This window comes from Chroicocephalus ridibundus, chromosome 2 (genome assembly GCF_963924245.1).
Source record: "Chroicocephalus ridibundus chromosome 2, bChrRid1.1, whole genome shotgun sequence".
NCBI classification, from domain to species: domain Eukaryota; kingdom Metazoa; phylum Chordata; class Aves; order Charadriiformes; family Laridae; genus Chroicocephalus; species Chroicocephalus ridibundus.
The window spans coordinates 61021841-61043372 of record NC_086285.1 but is presented as its reverse complement, the minus strand read 5'-3'; the positions used below and the strand labels follow the sequence as shown (position 1 = coordinate 61043372).

Sequence of the window (21532 nt, the reverse complement as noted above, 5' to 3'; positions counted from 1 at the left end):
AAATCCCACAGTCACAATTAAGCTTTGTTTTTTAGTATATCTTTAGTATATATTAAAGGAATTCTCTACCATTATCTGATGTTGATGTTACAAGCATGCGGCTACTTGCAAAGAGTTAATCCTGACTTGAGCAAGTCCCTCTCTTTTGCAATCACTAATGGCAACTCCACAATATTTAGAGTCAAAGTCAAAGGTCTTTCTCATCCAGCCCACGCCCGCATTGAAATACAAAGATAGTATTTTGACACCATCCTATGATTTCTTATAAAATTAAAACTCAGAAAAAATTCTGTTGGACTAACTAAAGCATTTGATTTTAATAAGGCTGAAACACTTTGTCTTGACTTAGGTAAATGTGTCTTGCTTTACCTTTATAATTTTCCTATTTTGATTGCTCTGTTACATACAAAATGCATACATTTTGTAAAAAATTACCTGTAAGCATATGTATGTCAACATATTTAATATAAATGCCTAAATTAAATTAGTCAGAAAAAAAACAGTGTCGTTTCTTCTTTTTACAGCAGTACAAATCTGAGAAAAGGATTTAACTGAACAAAACTGCAACCATAACAAACCTCTTAGGAGGTGTCAGGCAACCCTCCTGAGAACTCTGGAGGAACAGCTTTTTTTAAGAATAAAGCCAAGAAGAACAGAACACTTCGTCCTTTTTTAATCATACAGAAAACAAGTCTAAGTAGAATCAGGTCTCGCACCTTTTTCATCTGAACTTACATTTTTACTCAGACCCTATTTACGCCAGTGAGAGGAGGTATTTCTTTTCCTTCTATTAGTTACTTTGAGAGCAGGATCCCATCATTGCTGAAAGAGCTGGCGGTTTTAATTTTACCTGGTGACAGCCAAACACGCTGCCAGGTGAAGTGAGGTCAAAGGCATGCAAGCCTTCACTTGAAGAGAAGTCAGGCACAGTCCTCACCCTCAAAAGGGCCCCGTTCCTCACTATTTAGTCCAGAAAACTTAAGGCAAGATGACTGGTTTCAGGCTTCACATCATGACCCAGCCATCAATCAGAAACTTGAACACCTCCATTCGAAATGGGGCATGTGATTGCAAAACAGGCTGAAGTGCACATTAAGTGTCTCACCCATGAAGGAGATGGCTCCTCCGGAGCCCAGGCAGGAACACCTTGCAATTTAACTCCAACTACCGTAGCCGACTCTTTAGTTGGGGAAATCAATGACACAGTGATGCCATGTGCCAAACGAGAGACAAGCTGTCACATCTGACCAAAGAAATTACTTTGCTTTCACGTGCTTTCCAATGGTAGCAGACCCATAACCGGACAGCCTACGTCACCTCTGAAACGCCAAGCCTACTATTTCATACGGACCACAAACCTCTCCAGGCATATGGCCGACTCACTGGGACTTGACCCTACCTACCTCCTTCACCACGTCTGATTGTCAGAGCTCTTAGAGCTAACACTAAGCCTTCATCCATGTCAGAAAAAAAACACAACTACAGTTAATCACCAGTGATAGAAATGATGAAAGTTACAAAACAGCGGCAGTGCAATTTTGTCCTTGGGAAGTTAACATGATAGCATGGACCCTGCCCATGTAAGCTTCCCCACCAATTCATCTGGCAGCTGCAGCAGTTATACTCTTCATGGCTAGATTTCCACATGAATGTTAAGGCTGGGCAGAATTCAAACCCAGATATTAAAATTGCATAGCTGGCAACCTAAATCCTACAATGATGCTTTGACAAAAGTTAGGCAAAGCTGCCTTCCCTGGCAGGGTATTCTGAATAGCCAGCTATCACTTGATTTATATCCCTATAAATCCAACAGAATACAAGTTTCTCCTCCATTACGTCATGTGCGTTGACAATTTACTTCACGCCCTTCCCAGCGAGGTATTTAAATGGATTTTCCATGGCTTTGGTATTTTTGGTTGGCTCTCTTTAGAGCTTCAGTATTTCGGAGGGTTATAGAAAAAGCTCTGATAAAGTCATTTGACGGGAACAATCTGATGACATCAGAGTTTCTGTCTGAATCCCTGGACAAAGGGGTTACAAATGATGAATAATTCTACACTTTTACCATCTCTATTGAGACTGACCGTTACAAAGCACTACAACACTTTCTGTTCATGCAGTCGATGGACAAGACCAGTTGTAAAAAATGCATGACGGTTGCCCAATTGAAATGAGATAGGATGAAAGTGCTTCTCAAATGGCTGCCATTAACAAAACAGAAACTGAAGTTTGAATTTTAGAAGTAAAGCTCACCTGTGAATCCAAGCATCACTAGACCATTAACTAGGGGGGGAAAAAAAAAAAAAAAAAAGAGATGAGTTAGATATCTCCATACATACTATTATATAAGAGAATTAGTGCAGATACAAGCAAACTTCCTTATAATTTAGATTTCAACAGAATACTCAAACTGTTCATTCAAACATTAGTTTCAGTTTTATTACAGAATGTGCCTGAATGGGAAAATAAACATTTAGAGAAGGTTATGTTTATAAATTTCTTTTTAATCTATCTTTTAAATGGCTGACTCATGCAGAGTTGTTACGGGTCTGCCCACACCACTTCTTTCCTGTAGTTTACAATGTTAAGGATTAGGGACAGGGAAATTTTTACTTTAAGCTTCTTGAGGGTGAAAAAGTTGGAGAAGATAACACATTCACTCGCAATGTAGGTGAACCACACATTCTAAAGTGTAGAACACAAAAAAAAACCAAACATCCTTTTGCTCTTAAAATTAAGCAAGCACAGAATCATAAACAAGCGTGTACTCCGTTCATTTGGAAACGTAACACTGTGTTTCATGGTCTCCACCCTTTGCACAGTGGAGTCATACATTTTGAAAAATGTTACACTGAAAAGCCATAAGCTTCTCATGCGGACATTATGCTAACACAGGTATGTCAAAAGAGCATCCGAATGGAAACGCAGGCTACACCAACAGAAGGAGTCTTCTGATCAGCTATTTGCAGTACATCCAGATGGACTAAATTAACAGAAGCCCAGTGTTTGCACAGCTCCAGCCACACTTAGGATTTTGCAAATATAGCCGAGGGATGTGGCTTTAATTATTTTTGAGGTACCACTAAAAAAAAAAAAAATTGCTGACAAATCTTTATAGTGTTAACCTTGCATCAGAAATGAAATTACTAATTTCACACAGACGGCGGCCTCCTTGTTTATACGCTATGCGTCACTCCAGTAAAATGAATCAAGATAAACGTAGCAGAACATCAGTCCCAATCATACTGATATAGACTGTGCATTCATTGAGATATGCCAAGCTCTCAACTGAGTTAACTGCAATTGTTGTGTACATATATCTGAGAAGAATTTAAACCCTTTTAATGAACATATTTTTTCTGCTAGACAGGCATTAACCTCTGTCTTAGTTACTAATGAGCCAGAATGTACTGAAACTGAAGAGAGGGAATCCAAGTATCACAAAATTCTGCTGCATCCAAGCTCACAGAGCTGAAACTCCATTATACACTCCGATGGCTGTATCTCTTTCACAAATAGAGCACTTTTCTTTCCAGGCTATTAGCTGTTATACCAGTAAACATACTTGAGTTGCTGGGTAGGTTTTTTTCTTTAATCCTCACTTGAAAATGTGCCTTATCAACTGCAGAAAACTGAAGTCCAAATTAAAACCACACACTTCAGGAGAAAGACAAACCCACCCGTTCTGAGGAAACAGTTTAGACACACGAAGGTGCCCCAGATGCTCCCATTGAAGACCACAGGCTGCACCCCCAATTCTTACTCTATCAAGTCACTGATCTCTAAATCCTTCACAGTTATTGCTGCAGTAATCCTCACAAGACCACGGTGAGGCAAATAAAACAGGATTTACAACACAAGAGAACCAGTAAGAAAAAACAACGCACCCGTGTTTTACAGAGGAGAGGCTGAGTGACTACCCCAGTGTCAGGCAGGGAAGCTGTGATAAACCAAGTACTGAATAAAGGCTCACAGGTTTGTGCTCACAAATCCCCCTGCTCACAGGAAAATGTGCTTTTTGCATTTTCTGATCCAGTCGTAACAAAGTAACACAGGATGTTTTGCACCTATCGTCAAACAAAAGAGTCCAGATACCTTCAGAGAAGGGTAAAACAACAATCCAGACCACCATTTGGGCTATCAGGTCCACCTCTCTGTTTTCTTTATTCCTAGATATTCAACGCATAATAAAGATTTAATCAGGAGACCACAGTTTGTTGGCCGTGATAGTTTACACAAGAAGTATGACCTTTCCAGAAGCTCTTTTAAGAAGGGGCAAATTCAGCCTATTCCTTCAAAGACTGATGCCAGATGCCATCACATTTTCTAGATACACGGAGGAGGCAAAGTGGGTCACCGTGTTGGAAGGTGTTGCCACCATGATCCCAAAAATAAACAGTTGTGATACACTCCTACCTGAACTAGCATCTAAGGGAGGGAAAAGGGGGTTCAGTTTAACTGTACCAGTTGCCTGCAGGTTTAACCATGTTAATAATGGACCACAGCCATGGCCTTTAACTTTTTATTTTCTCCATCCACTGTAGCAGTGTGTATGATGGCCCCTAGCATTAGTGGAACCAGACGTGAAGGGACCACCAAGCTTATAGCCAGCACAAGAGGTGAAGGAAAGCACCATCAAACGAAAGATGGGGAAAAACAGGTTTTAAGAGCCTTTGGAAAGAGAAAGAAAAAGAAAAGATAAGCAAAATAGGATAAAGTAACAGAAAATAAGGAGACCAAGAAAAATCCAAGTTTTTATTAACAACCTACTTCAAAATCTTGTATATGGAAAAAAAAAAAGAAAATCCAGTCCAAGACTTCAGCCTTCACTTCAGCCTCTTATTATCTACTCTCTACTCTGTTTTTGTAAACAGACATTCTTCTGACATTAAAAAGGGAATTCAGAATGCAATACGTAAATTCTCTTTTGTGATACATGAGAGGGTAACTGTCCTATAATTTTTCAAGTATATAAACTTCTGCTTTTCTGTGAAATGGATAAATATTTCTCAATGTTTATTTTTCTGTTATAATATTATTATTCACTGGTATTTTTTTTTCCAGAGGCTTAGAAGTAGCACTGAAAGTCTCTGTAATGCAACTACTTTATAAATCTGAAGCAGCATATGAATTGCTGTGGGTTCTTCCTACTGCACGTTCCTCCAAACACTTTGTAAAAATACTTTTGAAAACCTTGTGTAAGTATATAAGGGAAACGTTAGAATATTATTTAACCTTGCCTGAACATTTCTTCAGGGTGCTGCAATTACTGACAGGATAGTAAGCTTTCTGAGCGTCTCCAATACTTTCTCAGAATACAGATATCAAATAATTCTGGTTTTACCTGACCACTGTATGCAGCTTTTCACAAGCAATTACAACAGTGTAATCCTATGTATATTCTTCTAAATTTGCGATGTCCGATTCAAAAACATATTTTTATCAATCATAATTTTCATAAGAAAAAAAGAACATATAATGACCTCACGTCAAGACCCTATTTCTATACCTCTTCTTAAAGACAATCCTGCCAATTACCATCATCTAATCTTTAACTATATGTCAGGACATCAGACCTATATTGGAAGTTATGCACTAAAAAAAACCACCTGTCAGTCTGCAGAATCTGAAGTTTTATTGATAGCAGCACGTTACTGTGCAAGAACTGCTCTGACATACAGTTCAAGAAAGCAATTAAAACTGCAGTTTTAAATGGCAGCTGCTTCTCTGCAGTCGTGCACCTATGATTTGTTGGAAACACAGGAGAGAGATTAATACTCCATTAATATCATTTTGTCATACTGATCAAATCTCATTACGCACATTCCTTTTATAAATCTGCTTTTAAATACTGAAGAGATCAACCTTACAGAAGTGTACCAATGTTTCTCCAGGTGTTCGGATGTTACATAAAGTTACCTATTGCATAGGTAGTATTAAAGATCATGTTAAATTCACTGATCTTTTATGTAAACCCCAAGTTATACCATTACAGGTTTTCTGGCAGGAATGCACAGACATTTCAGAGTATCCAATGCGCATGAGACTCCAATGGAAATAACCTCACCTATGCTCTGACACAATGTTAAGAGGCATCCCGCTGCATCAGAAAAACACTGGTTATGGTTGGGGTAGGGTTTCTTTATTATCTGTCTTCGGGGGCATTTACAACCTCAAGAGCCTCACACATCACTAGGGTCTGTATGAACACAGAAGGGAAAGATGAGCTACCACAGCCTGCCTTCCAATGACTTCTCTAAAAGCCCGCTGTGGGGAGCAAGTCCCAGTATGTGGCCAAGACACCTCAGACTCTGAAGAGGCTGAGCAATCCTAAACCTTGATGGGAAAGCCCACAAAGGTCCCACGAAGGATTGAGGCCCCCTGATTTGAATAATAGGACTGTAAGACAAAACAGTTTCTTCAAATATATTTCATCCAACTCACTTTTTTCCCCTGCATAATCTCTATACCTAGCTTCAGCCAAATACCATCAGTAAACATTTTTTGAAGGCACATGTCTCTCTTCCAATTCTGCATCTCGTTAGGGCACACAGTTTCGTATTGCCTGCTTGAGCACAGTGCTGGCAGGAGGGGCAGAGATGGACCAAGTCAGGGTATGGTCATGAAGATGGGAGTGCAGAAACTAGTCCCAACAGTAAGAGAAACAGGTGAATAAACTTACCGTTTCTGTCCTTCCTGCTAGAAGCCAAGGTTTGCTACACCTGCTGTCAGAAGAAAAGGGGCTGATCCTTAGCTAGTAGTCCATTAAGGAGCTTGCTGACATATGTTGACTGACCAGACACGATAACTGAGTTACTGAAACAGATTTGGCTTAACACCCACAGTGCCACTGCCTGCAACTCGGAGGGAAGAGTCTTAATACAGATAGCTACCTACAGGGCTGCGGAAGCTTGAAGCAATGTATTACTCAGCAGCCACACAAGAGACCTTGCTCAAGTGCCATAGGGAGCTGGCTGGCCCTCCCCCTGCTGCAGCCTGTGCTTACAGATCTAAGCTTTTATCCTTACTGCCCTTATAGGCCTACTTTGTATCCCCACAAACTGCAGCTCTGGGTTATTTTTTAATTATTATAATTATTTTTTATATTTGCTTCTCTGAGCCCAATTCTTATTCCAGCTAACCACAGCAGGGCTTTAAACCCTGAATAGAGATAATAAAGTGACAATTAGCACGAAACTGCTATATAGATGGGCAAAGCATAAACTGCTAAGAAAAAGTCTGAAGCACACTCAGAAAAAAAAAAAATAAAAAATCGGAGACAAGTGGTGATGAGCTGGGGTGACCTCAGCACCATCCCCCAGGATGGGCAGAGCCATGGGTGGGAAACAGGCTCCATCAACAGCTCCGACGTGGCAGGGAGTGCAGATAGCAGCAGCAGGAGATAGTGCCAGAGATGGGATGGGAGACAAGGCAACCCGTACGTAGGTCTGGAGCACATACAGGAAAACAGCCAGTAAGCCAGGACCACTTATGGTGTAGCTCAGGGCCATACATGGGGGCAAAGGGGGACCCAGTTCAGGGCACTGTTAATGCACTGAGAGTCCTGATAGCACGTCGGCAAGCAGCCAGCAAAGCACAGCCTTCCACCCAGGCTTAATGAACATGATTAAAAAACTGGTCCAGCTGGATACCTCTGCTGCTACACAGTGAAATGCATGCATATATTTATAGGGAAAATGAAACATATCTTCTCAGGTAGCCCCCCCTCAGAGAGAAAGCACACGTGAGTGATTGTATTGTTTCAAGTCTAGAGGCTGTTGCAAAAGTACAGAAAGGATAAATAAGACTATTGGTACAAAACCTAAAGCCCCACCTGCCCATCTTTAAATAACCCTCACTACAATATATATGTCTCAGAAGGTCATCTTTTGTTCTCAGTTACAAACTGTCCCTTTGACACTTTTCTTTATAAGAGGATCAGGACGGGGAGAGGGGGGACAGGACGCAAGAACGTCATCACATAGTGTGAAAGCAGCCAAGGAAATGAGGCAACTGAAGTTCACGGAGCCAGGCAATGACAGGAACCCAACACAAAGGAAGGATGCCAGGAATAAACAGAAGCTTGCAATAAGTATACTACTTGCATTCAAAATTGGCCCAGAAAAAAAAAAACCCTCAGCACATGGAGGCAGGGGCAAGGTAAACCTGTTGGCAGGGTGGACGGATCTGTCCCCATGTCCAAGAACCTATCTAGAGAACTAGCGTAACACAGAAGTCAGCTTTGCATTATCCGCTGCTTTGATGCTGAATTCTTTTTACCACTTCTTTTTTTCTTGCGTCAACTACATGGAAGATGTATATTAGCCATGGAAACGTAATATTCAAAACTAAAAGCGCTGTTCAGTGCTGTACTTTTATCACAGTTTGAGGCATTACATTATTGCTTTTGAATTGGTAAGGTAATTCAGACAGTTAACAATTTTGGATATTAGAGTCTTCTTCCTGCAGAGCAAGAAAAGCATGAAAGGAAGCAATTTAAGCTTTTTCATTTCATCAGTGCAAATCAACGGGGAGCATTACTGAGGGCATCAACTGTTCCGTCTCCTGTTGGTTCAGAGTTCCCCAGCTTTCCAGTGACTGCAAAGAAATGTGACAATTATTCTGAACTCATACTTCAATTGGGAATTTTTCAGAGCAGGAATACAAATAATTGTCCTTTACATTCCTTTGTGAAGTTCTTAAATCACTGCTGGCAGCATATAAATAACACTTCACAATTTCTGCACCGCCTATGTCTACTTCCAGAGGTGTTGGATGGGGTTTCTGCTACTTTGTTTGAAACCAGTAAGTTTTATTTAAATAAACATAAAACCAGTATATTCTATTTAATTATTTCTTTATTAAATGTTAATTAGTTATTTGTTAAATAAATATTTAAATTAAGCATACCGGTTCAACAACACACTTAGGGAGGGGATTACTTAGCAATCGACCAAATGCTAAGATCTGTATTCGAATAGAGGCTGTGTGACTCGACCTGAAATGTGATGTTTTCTTCACCTCTTTTCTGTCCTGTTATGTTTTTGATGAAGCACATGTAAAATGGTATTTTTTACAGCCGCTGACTTTCAGACAGTAGATGAACTAGATATTCCAACAGCAGAATCAATTGCTTGAAGTAAACTCTGTTGACATTCTTTTAGAAGAGTGGTATAGACAAATGTGCTCCTTGATAGAAGTCCCAACTCACGATCCTTCCAGAGAGTAAAACTGAAGAAGAATAAGAGGAGTTCCTTAATTTTTAGACTAGAAAGAAATTTGTGGCATTAGCAACTCTTTAAAGATGACACTCGACAACAATGCAGGGACCACGACCAAAGCAACGGAAGAACATGATGATCTCTCTCTGCCTATAAGATAATTGTGAAATGTGTCTGTCGTGTAAGTCATGGGAAAGATACATCAACAAATGAGGCAGCATAGTTCAGATTTATTTCCCTCAAAAGGCCAGACAGCTTGCAATTACTGCAGAGAGACACACACCCCTAGTCCGCAAGCAAACTGTGACAGACACTGAAGTTGGTCATCCCCACGCAGGACCTCAGTCTGGCACTGTGCCACCTGATCACCTGGAAGCACATATTTGACCTAATGGGTGATCATTATTGTAACCCTGTTGCTTGCCGTTAGTCAAAAAGGTAGGAAAACACAAAAAAAAAATGTGATGTGACATAAGGTTTCCCTATAACAAGGACACATAAGGTCAGCACAATACTGACTTTACTCTATACCTATACTGACTTTACTCTATACCTATCCACCTGGGAATGAGTATAAAAAAAAAAAAAGTGTCCCTCAAGACAAATAAGAACTCTAATATGTTCCTGTGGAGTAGCCTGAAAGAGAAGCCAAGCAACTTTTTTTTTTTTTTTTTTTTTTTTTAAATAACCTTGGGAAGGGGAAATGACCCATGAAGGTTTCACAGACGAGGGTCACGGCACACTCCCTCCTGAGGAAGTGTTTAAAACCATGGGATACTTGAAGACATTAAAAGTCTCTTCTTCCCTTGACAGGTAGAACATTTAAATCAAGATACTGCCATCGCAGAAGGCCTGGGAAAATATTTTTTTCCTTTTCTGACCAGACAACAAAAATCCCCACTCTGCACATCCACCTTCTCTTGACGCTGCATGTACTCCTCTTGCAGACTCCTAATGCTGTTACATACCGTGTTATCTCATTACATCAACATAATTTCAGTGGAGTCATGCTTTCAGTGAACTCTACATCTACCCTGAAATACTAAGCTGGCCTGACCATTCAGTTGTGGGTTGTTTTTCTTCAGAGCTCTGGATACTCAACTACATGATCACAGAATATTTTAAATGACATATTGCCATGAAGAAGTCACAAGAGCAATAACACACTAACAAAATCTCAGAGCTTCACGTGTCTACTTATACTGTTATATATGTACCCGCTCGTAGTAGGTGTGCATGGCTCTTCACAATAGCATCCTTGTTCCAAGGAATAAACACTGAAAACAGATCCTCGCCAGCCAGGCACGGCAGCATAATCCCTGCACACCGTAATTTTCCCTGGACAGATACCCACATAGGAAACTGCACAGCAGCAGACTGGCATAGGAAATTACTTAGGCCAATCCTGGAGTAAACCATTACTCTCAGTGGACCTGAGGAGCAGAACTGAACCCCAGAGTAGCACAAATTCCCAGGTATCCCCTCGTAAAGCATGCTGCCTAACCAGCAAGGCAGGACACATCTAGGTGCCCATACAGAACCCAGGGCTTCTCAGTTTGCACTTTCTGTATTTTCTTCCATTTCACATTTCTTAACACAGTTCTTTTGCTTTGTTTTTCAAATAGCATGTGCCACTAAAGGAGTAAGAGGATGTGACAGTGAAAGGTTTAAACTTCTCTTTCTTCCTTCTACCATCTACAATCTTCATATATTAACACTGTACTGAAAGCTGATTACAATTATTCATAAGTAATAGAATTATAGAATTGTTTGGCTTGGAAAAGACCTTTGAGATTATCAAGTCCAACTGTTAATCTAGCACTGCCAGGTTCACCACTAAACCATATCCCTAAGCACCACATCTACACACCTTTTAAATACTAGAAACAAAGCATTTACTAGTAAGTGTTCCACAAAAAAACCTTACAGTAACAAAGCCATACATAATGTAACAAGACAGTAAAATCTTTGAATTAAAGTTCTCTTTACAGCCATTAGTAATCTCTGTCCTATTTTTCTTTCATGACAGTATCTTACTAAGAAAATTTAAAAAGAGGGTAGTGTGTCTGACCTTGTTTTCTCAACCAGCCCAAGACCAAAAGACATTTCAACAACAGCAGATCAGCAGTGCTTACATTTACATAGGAAAATGAAGATTGTGCTAAGTATATGCCAGTTAACAAGTATGGAAAACCAAAAGAAGTAAACACTGTATGAAAAAATGTTAAACCATATTTCTTCTTGAGCTAAGAGAATTGCCGGGGAGTGCAGAAGAAATCATCCATATCGCTATTTGTGGAGCCAGGTTGAAACAGTGAACATGACCAACCCTGAAGAGCAGGCTCCTACGAAGATCTTCAGATCTGCACATTTTTGAGCTCTGGGACAGCTGATGCCTAGCTTTGAGTCCCCTGCTGCACAGCCACCCTATTGTGGTCACTATCCAAACCTTCTTCACAGAGGCTTTTTTCCTCAAGCTTTCACCCTATAAATAATAAAAACGCCTTCAATAACTTGAGAATAAAGCAAAAGCTCCTTTTGGGGGTTACACAAATAAACATCTGCATAAAGCCAGCTGCAAAAAAAATTTGTGTCCCACTATTCAAAAAAAAACCCATCAGAGTTAACTGTATTATTGAGTGACTGTCTCCTCAGCTAACACTTCTCTTTTGTAACCAGGACTTAATTAAAGTGGTGGTGTTAGAGCTGGCTGCTTAGTTCTGTATAAAACCAACCTCCCTGCACTGCTGCAGGGGCCTTTTTGTAACTCTCTAGTGATGCCCTGAGGAGCAAGTGATGCGCTTTAACTCACCCTGGCTTACAGAAAATAGCACTCCATACAGCTCCATACAGCTACTTCATTGCATATTCAGAACTTTCAGCCCAAAAATCAGGAACTAAAATGCACGTGTAGACACAATGTGACCAATATTGCCTATTCTCTATTGATCTATAGAACATAAGGGTTTAATTCAAACACCATCAGTGAAGCTGCAAAACAGTTTACCTAAACCTGACTGCTTTCACAGTCTCTTACAGGTTCTTCTTCGGCTGAAATTTTCTATGGCTTTGCTCCCATACTGGGGTGAACTGCTTTTCACCCTGAAGTCTGAGGAAAATCCTCCTCAGGATTTTCCAGTCATGCAAGAAATCAGTTAAAAGGGGAGCAGGGAAGAACAAGGACTTCCCTCCCTCTCAATTTTGCACGTGTCAACAATTCTTTTCCTTACAAACATCTTTATTTTAGAAGGCTGTGGCGTGATGCACTCCAAGGCCAGAAGGAATCCCTCAGTTCATCCGGATCTACTACTTTTGTAACACAAGGCAAAGAAGTCTTCCAATAATTTCTGCACCAAGCCAATAACGTTTACTCAAATGACAAGATACTCTTCATAAACATTTCCAGTGTAGATTTCCAGACTGCAAGTGATGAAGAATCCCCCACTTCTTGCAGAAGGTTTATTTTGGATGTTTTTTGCCAACACTTTTTATTTCTTCGACAATTTTTTTTTAGAATTCATTGCTTGATAAAGTATGAAATAGCTGGGAGAAGAAAAAAAAAAAACAACAAATATGTCTAAGGCATACTCAGCATGCAACAGCCAAAACCATCAGCAGATCAGTATAGGATCAAACATTCTTAGGGTGTTGTAATGCATATTCTACCTGTTCTGTACCGCCCCACCGGAAAGGTAAGAAAAAGAGGAGTCGGAACCTACTTTAATTATAACTCACTGAAAATACCAGGCTTAAAATGTTATGTTACTACACAGAGGGAGATTCCACCATCAAGTTATTAAAAATATTTAATTAAATGCAAGAAAAAGAGCATTTCCAAAAATCTTAAAATGCAGAGACATGAAAACACAAATATTTAGAGGACCTTAATTCTCCTTTGATCTTTCCTCCACACTTTCTTAGTGTTTCTGGTTTACACTAGAGATCGTTAAAGAGAAACTGGACCAATGGTTATTCCAGCAACACTACCTATACTTCATTGTGCATCACAAAGTGTTTCATGGCAGAACACTTCCCACCCCAAAGGTACCCCTGCAAATACGTTCTGCGTCAACGTTAACTAATGGCAAAGGCTGGCGTACCTGAACACGAATCCAGCCTAGGTCCACTGGTCGAAAACAAGGAAGGGGATTTCTTTGATTTTTTTAATACGATGCAGTAAGTTCTAACTTTGAGTTATTTTGAAGTATGTACTTAGCTTATAACAAAACTATATATTGATCTGCTTTTCTAAAAATAAAATAGGAATAGAGGAGATTTCACACATACTGTATGACAATCAATGTTTCTATGGAAATATTAGCTTGGAGCGTCCCCAAATTGAAAGGCAAAACAGATTTATTTTTCCTATTTCACTTGAACATGTAAGCTTAATGCCTTATCACAGTAAGCGTTCATCACCTGTTGCTAAATACATTTAAAGAGATTTCTTCTAATATTCAATTGGACAAGTTACATTCTTGATATATGGAGATCCTTGAGAAGTAAAGCTGGAATAGCTCATGAACTCAAGGGGTGTGGAAGGACTTGCAGCAACTTGCCAAAAACAAATGTGAAGAGAAAATCAGCCCCATGTGGCTACCGGGCAGCAAAGCTCTGATGCCAAGGATGAGATACCCTTCGAGCAAAGGGCCCCCTCCACTCCAAAGGTGCCGAACGTGTCTGGGTACCCCAGAAACAGCTGAATCTCTTCAGACAATGAGACTGACTGCAAGCGCTCCTGTGGCCTTTGCACCGCCACATCAGGAGGACACCTTCCTCACAGCCTCAAAGATATTCTTCTGTGTGCAGAGGGTGAGCAAGAGAGAGGACTACAGACCAAACCTGAAGTCCAAGAGCTTACGACTTGGAAGAAACCTGGGCTGTGTGTCCTATTGATGAGCACTTGAATGACATCTACAGGGTGCTATTTCTGTCCCAGTATGTTCGCAATACCCTATGGCTGTGAACTCTCTTTCCTTTCTACCATAGGCCAGAGGGCCAGGCAGACCAAGAACAGCACACCCTGTCAAATCCTGAACCATGTATTTTGAGACAACAAAAATGCCATAATATTTTCCAAAGATTAAAGTCTTTAGCATCAGTGTCTCTGTGCACAAAGGGAGGCAAAAGAAATCTGTCACTTCCAACATTTGGAAACAAAACTCTGAATTCCCATAAGCGACAGTCATTAGTGGCCAATGTGAATTACAGTATTTCCTCTCACACCGCCTGCAGAATTTTTCCCCAGATCACGCTCTCCAAAATAAGGGCAAATTAGTCACATTTATTGGGGTGTGAAAGTAATAAGACAGATGCTGTATTGTAGGGTGCGGTGCCTTCTACATAGTCCTTTGCTGACTCAGCTTAATCTGGTTAGATGTGAACAAGATGTGCTTTTGTCAGCCCGGTGCTGTGCTAGGGCCCCAGCAGCGCCTATCACATTGTCCTCTTCAGATCAGAGTCTGCCTGGCTTGGAGCATAGGTGGAGCAAGTGACACCCCATCTGCAGAAGGCCATAAATCAGGCTTCACGCAGACAAAATTCTGTATTCCAGAGGATAAATTGAGGCCACCAGCTGTTATGCACACATGCCCCTTGTCCAAGCCAACATGGTAGGTCACGTCAAGCTGCTCTCAAGACGAAGGCTGGGATGCTCTCTAGCCTTCAGACCATTTCTAACAGCACCAATGCACTTTCTTTTAAAGCCTTTAGAGAGGAATGAAGCTGCCTCCTCTTTCCAGACTAGTTTCAGGGAGGCCAGCATATGAACAGAGATCAAGCCTAAAAACTTGTGGAAAAGGCAGCTTTCTCCTATTCTGCTTTCCTTCTCCTTTTTTTTCTTCATATCCACCCATCTTCTTCCCAAATGACTCAGAAGTTCTTCAGGCAGCTTTTTAGGTTGTTCTAAATATACAGTCACATTAAAATAATGTAAATTTTTTTCATTTATATTTTCCAGTTTATCTCAACGCAAGCCGCATTGTGAAGAGACTCTTATTTTAGAAAAAAAGCACAGGCCGTTTTCATAAAACACAAAATAATACACTTCTATTCTGAAAGAAGACGGTTCACGCAACAGCTTTTGCTAAAATAAAAAGGTGTGAATTAAAACAGACTTCATTGTGTTTGTGAAAATCAATCTCTTTATGAGCCCTAAATGAGAACATGGTTTGTTTTCTTCACACCTCTCTTAAGCAATAATTTCAATAGCAAAGACACAGATGGTAGCAAATGTTGTTTTGTAAAGGACTCCCTCACTGTATTTCTTTCCTTGGTAGGAGAAACCGGAATTTCATTCGTTTGCCTCCAATCCAAGCCGTGAATCATCTCTGTTATCGGCAGAGAGGTGGGAGAAACTGAAACAACAAACCGTACAAAAAACGCTGGTGCTGCAGTGTTTAAATACAACTTAATAGGCAGAACCTCCCAGAGTTCCCCTTGAGCCGACCCAGTCACCTTCGAGGCCCTTTCCTTAAAACCTCGTGGTTTCGCATGTATCTGTACCTATAGCAGTACCTGTCTATCTCGGTATATATTTCTAGCTTCAGTTCGCAGCCTCTGACAGTTTGCTTCACAGGTTTGGCTAAAACAAACCTAAAAGCCAAGGTCTCAGATCTCAAAGGTATTAAAAAAGCCTACCTACTACGTAGGTAGGAAAATCTTAATTTAAGAACAAGAGTTTATTAGCTAAATGTTCTCCAGGACTGGACCTCACGGGTGTAAATCAGGTTCAGAAGGCCCATTTTCTTCCTTCCCACCTTCAATCTGGAGTTACCTTCAAACACTGAGTGCCATTCCTCCCGGCTGCTGGGACCAGGCCAGCTGGAGGTGGCATTTGATGCTCTGTGCTACCACCTGCAGTCCACTTGGAGTCACCACAGACAACTGAGCCGGGACAGAACATACTGCGGTTTGCCCTGTCAAGCGCGCTGAGGATGAACCTGTCTCCTGCTGTCCGTGCAGCCCTCAGGGCAAAGGCAACACCTTCCCGAGAAAGGGATCAGGAGACACAGAAAGGATGAAGGGTGGTGGGAAGGACGTCTGGATCCAACAGCAAGTTGGAACAGAGGTTGCATTTACACTTGGCGCTTTGCTTTCGGGATGGATGTTGACGGGGTCTGCTGACTGTCTTCCTGTTTGCCTGCTGTTGAAAAATGCGTCTTTAGAAAGCGAAGCAACGTTTTGGTAGAGAAGTGTTTTTGTTAAAACTCTCTGGTCTTCCTCAAAATCAGATGTTCTGCCTTCCAAAGGTTTATTTTACACGCACGCTCGCCTGGGTCTATTAAATTCAGGACTCCCACAATGGTTTTCCCTTTCTTCGTTCCACCCTTTGCAGCTGCAGAACAGCATGATATATTCATAGGAAAATAATGGAAAAAACTTTGATTTGCTTTTCAAATTTTAACCCAATAAAATTGTTCCCCTGCTTGTTTTTCTTCCTCATTAGAGTCCACACTCCCCAGGAGTTAGGGACACTACGTTCCACCCAAGGAGAGCTCAGAACCTTACAGAATCCAGTCTTTAATACATAGATTTTTCATGATTGTTTGCAGGATGAGATATGGTCTTTAAAATGGAAAGTAAGAACAGCAGCCTGGAGCCAGGCTCTGTTCCCAGCTTTCCAACTGTCTGGTTGTTCACCTCTGGCCAAAATCCTAAGCTTCTCTAACTGCTGAGAAACAGGATTATGAAAAGTGATCAACTATAGACTTTGAAATCTGCACAGTTAAACTGCTCCAGATAAGAACCACGCCATGTATCTCTCTGTGGTATACATACATATACTGAGAAAGATCCCTCTAGAATTTAAAAAAATATCCAGCTTTACTCTGGTAGCATCTTTCAACTCATATAGAAAAAGCACCACTGAAATGCAGGTGTTATGTAAAGGATGAAGGAGCAAATGTTTGAACAGGGATACCGAAACAGCAACTACTTGTTTAAAAGACCTACTTGGTCCGTTAAAAAGTCTTGGTCAAGCCCTCAAGTTTCTCCTTGCCTCAGTTTCCATGCATAGAAGCAGAATAAAAGAATCTGGTATTATGGTAAATACACTGATATTTCTGAGGTGCTTAGATCTTGCAGTAAGTAGGTATCTTCTAAGTATCTACAGCTCTGTTAAGCAAAGTACAGAGGATTTCACCTGACGGCTGGTGTTTCCAGCTCTGCATCTAACCCCATTCTGGATGTTATCAGCATTTCACAGGGGAAACCGTGCCGATGACGTGCCTGTGTACCAGGTACCTCAGTTCACACATTCCTCGCCCCTGATACAGACACACACTCCCACACACACACAGCCACTCCAACTTCTCCTATAATCGCTGAGCTTCCAGCAAGTGAACAGACTGCCTTTTTTGCCATCCTCACTAAGGAGGGACTACACAGCAGATGGTTCTACATAGTGATAACGTTTCAAGAGCCCTGGAGAGAAAGATACGCAGCAAGCAGTGGTCCGAGGTTACAGAAGTACGGCCCCGGTCCCCACCCAGACAGGCTTCCCACTGGATTCAGCGAGAGCTAACCCTGAGGAATCCTGGCAAGAGTTTTACCTTAATGAGGGAGGTCACGGGTCTCTGGTTAATCAAAAGAAGCCATTAGGAAAAAGGGAGGAAAGCACATTCAATTCAAGTAAAAATCCTTCTCAAATAAATATTAAAACTGTGTTTGTATTACTTGAGGAAAAATTTTAGTTTTCTACCACTTAAGGCTTTCCTTATTAAAAACCTCAATTTCAGATCATAAAACTTTCAGGGCTTTTCTATTAGGAAATGAGTCTAATTTCATTAGTTCTTGATTATATCCATCCTTTCCAATTCCAAATAAAATAATGCATTATCAGTAAACAGATATCTTGAAAATCAATTTTTCTGATGTTATTAAGAAAGCAACTAGAACAGTCAAAACTGTCTAGCACAATTGATTTAACTGTGTCTCTCAGGTGAAAAATGTCTTTCTGTAGCTTTCTGAGCTACAGGGACATTGTCCCTCAGTCCACTTATTCTCTGAAAATAAATCTCCAGTGAGCAATTTTGCTTTGTAAAACTCACAGAAACATCAGGATGCCTCCACATACAAAAAGATTACTGCCCCGTTCCCTAAGTTCAAGACTGCATAAATCTTTCACGTGTCGAGACAGGTGTTGGCCATTTTTTTTTATTCCTTTTCAGCTGGGAAATAACAAAAAATCTGAGCAATTAAGGTAAAATATTAGCAGTCCTCAAGCCACAGAGAATCAGAAAAATTATGCATTTGACATGACATTCTTTTGACAGGTCAAGACAACGCGACTGAATACAACTATCCGCTTCTTTGTGGGTCTTTTCATAGAAAGATGTTCAGTGTTTACCAGATTTGTAAAGGGAACGGGCATAAAGTTAGCAAACAAAGTTATAAAGTCCTCAGATAAACCTCCTAAACGTAGGAGGCCTGATTTTCTTCTCCCCTATCTGTGACTCGTGGGGAATTAACTACATCTCTGGGTTTACTATTGAGGGAAGATCAGAACTGACTTCTCCCAGCAACTCTTGACCCGGCTGCAACATATTAGATCTGGGAGTCATAAAACAAGCTACCTGACAAGGAAAAAAATAAATAAATAAATAGTTTTTCTAGCAGTAGAGTTACTATTATAGCAAGTGAAAGATCTGAAGGGTATCCGCACTTTTACAACCGCCTGTTCGTAACTCAACCACTCTTAACGCGAATCAACCCCTCGCCTGCAACGGAAAGAAAACCTCCCCCAACGGCCAAACCTGCCTCCCCAGCATCGGATTTGGGATACGAGACGGAAAGCCTGGAAGTTGGCGAGATGTTTTTCTCCCTGGAGGGCTGCGCGCCCTGTGCCGTGTTTCGGGGCTCCCCCCCCTCCGCCTCCCCGCCCCGGCGGCGGGATGCTGGGCTGCCGCGCCCGGCCCGCGCTGCCCAAACGCTCCCGCCGCGGAGCCTCCGCTCTGCTCGGGACGGAGAGCCCCGGGGAACAAGCAGCCCCCCGCAGCCCGGCTAGACCCACCCGCCGGGCCCTGCCTGCCTGCGCCCCGGCCGTGCCCGCGAGGGACCCCCCGGGGAAAGCCCCCCCTTCCCAAGGGATGCTATTGCAAAGGGACGGGGGAGCTCACACCTCTCCCGAACTTCACCCCCCGCGCCCCGGCACAAACCGCCGCCCGCGGGGGCCGCGCACACGCCGCGAGGATGCTCGGCCGGTCCCCGCCGCCCCTGAGGAGGGCAGCCGCCGGCGTCCCGGGGCGGTAGCGGCGAGCCCCGCCGCACGCTGCCGGGCCGCCCCCGGCCAGCCCCCCCCCGCCACTTACCCCACAGCAGCAGGACGGGGAGGCGCCGCCGGAGGCAGCCGGGCGCCTCCATCCCGGCGCGGGCGGCAGCGGCGACGAGGGGCCGCGCAGGACGGAGCCCGCATGGGGCGGCCGGTCCGCAGCCGCGCAGGGCCCGGGCCCGCCTCAGCCCCCCCGCCGGGGAGGCTCCTCTTCATGCCTCGGCGTCCAGCCCCGGGCTGCGGCGGCGGCGGGGGCGGGCGCGGAGGGGAGCAGCTCCCCCGCCCCCGGGGTGCTTCGGAGTCGGAGGGGGGGCGGACCCTGCGGCCGGCCGGGCGGGGGGCGGGCGTGTGCACGCGCGGGAAGAGTGCGCGTGCGAGTGCGCGTGCACGCGTGGGCACGCGAGCGCGAGGGCAGCCACCCCTCCGGGCCCTCCGAAACCTCGGCGGGAGGGATGGCCCTCCCGTCCCACGGGGGCGGGTGGGCGTCTGAGGGGGAAGGACCCACGGGGAAGGGTCCGGCCCCGAGTTGCCCCCTCGTCCCCTGCCCCGGGGAGCCGGAGCAGCCTCTCCCCTCCTGTCACAACACGGCAGGGGTGAAGGCGTGAGGGGCTGGAGGGCCACCTGCGTTAGCCCACCTGCAGCCCTCTCAGTTCGGCTTGCACTTAGAGCTGAACGCGGGCAGCGAGCTACCCTCACCCCACGCAGGGCCAGAGCACGGTAGCCAGGACCTCTAGGGAACTGCTTAATGTATTTTTATGTTGCCATTCCGTCTCTGCGCGGCTCTGTTCAGAGAGCCTGTACAGCTCTCTGCAGCTCCTCATTTTCATCAATATTTAAGGACTCTGTTCCTGGAGCTCTCTCTCGAGGAAATTAGCATCTCCAGCAAGAAACGCCAGACCGAGAAGCTGCTAAGGAAGCCTTTTCTTAGCTAAAAATAATAGTACTGCTCACTAATAAAGAGCCAGAGTGTGTTTCTAGGTACATGGACACTCCAGCTCAGTAGCTGCCTTTCAGCAGAACATTAAATCACTGACATTGTTAAAGGTCAAATGTACTGTAAAACCTTTACATTTCAAAAAGATTTTCATGCCACACACAAGAACAAAGGGTGCTTTACGCATCAGCCAGGCTGTTCCCATTGACTTCCTACACCTGCATAGCAATGTGCTTCCAAACGCTTTTGGAGAGCCGGACCCCGACACAGTAGCAGAATTAACGCATTGCACGTGTCTCCAAAAGCAAACTGCTCAATACACAAACACTGTTACCTAGGCCGACGGAAATGGAAAACTTGGGAAACCGCCGAGAAGGCAGGGAATCCAGTGTTGAAATAGCTTTGCAGACATTTAAGTGTGTCAGTTATTAATGAGCCTCCTATCATTTTTGTGCCGCTTTTTTCCTCTTAGCTGAAAGCCAATCTTGTAAAATACCATAAACCATAAATAAACCATAGCTCAGGGAGATCATCCTTCAGCGGAGGGGCTGCCGCTTCTGCTTCGTAAGGAGCGTTTGCAAGCTGCCCCTGCCAGAAGGAACTACAGTGAAGTGACAAGCGTGAAGATGCATACACTGCAGACTTGCTATAGCATCCTTCCTAACAGTAAGGTCTTGATTTCCCCTCATAAAATCTCTCGCGGGCAATATCTGAAGTTGCATTTAGCATTTTCAAGAATTTGGACTGGTCTTCAGGAGGTGTTACGATGTATTGTGCAATACTAAAAGTCGGGTAGACGTGGTGCTTGGGGACACGGTTTAGTGGTGGTTTTGGCAGTGTTAGGCTGATGGTTGGACTCGATGTCCTTAAAGGTCCCTTCCCACCTAGATGATTCTATGATTATACATTAAACAATATGCAGTATATTATACAATATACAGTATACAGGCAACATTTTTTGTCTTTTTGTCTTAACCTGTTTCAGGTGAGAAACTGACAAATGTTACAAGTGAATGCTACAGGTTCCAGCTATCAAGATTCAGCAAGAAACTCAGCATTTTACGCTTGCAGCAGGTAGTATGAAGGTCCAAAGAGGATCTTTGAGGT

General features: G+C 43.0%; 1 protein-coding gene across 4 annotated transcripts in view; it reads right to left on the bottom strand.

The window, feature by feature from the left end:
• The window catches only part of RAMP3 (receptor activity modifying protein 3), a 56849-nt gene extending 36802 nt beyond the window's left edge, over window positions 1-20047 (bottom strand). Inside the window, exons 1-2 of one of the 4 annotated variants that reach the window (XR_010069899.1) lie at window positions 19532-20047; window positions 2254-2283 (exon numbers count right to left, since the gene is read on the bottom strand). Coding sequence is in view for 3 of the 4 variants with exons in the window: in XM_063325656.1 (XP_063181726.1) it covers window positions 19532-19707 (176 nt within the window). In the remaining variant the exon portion in view is untranslated. Of the gene's footprint in view, window positions 1-2253; window positions 2284-5609; window positions 5733-19531 lie in introns of those variants that run through there. The other 3 variants (XM_063325655.1, XM_063325657.1, XM_063325656.1) reach the window with 3 other exon arrangements.
• Window positions 20048-21532: the final 1485 nt, after the last annotated feature.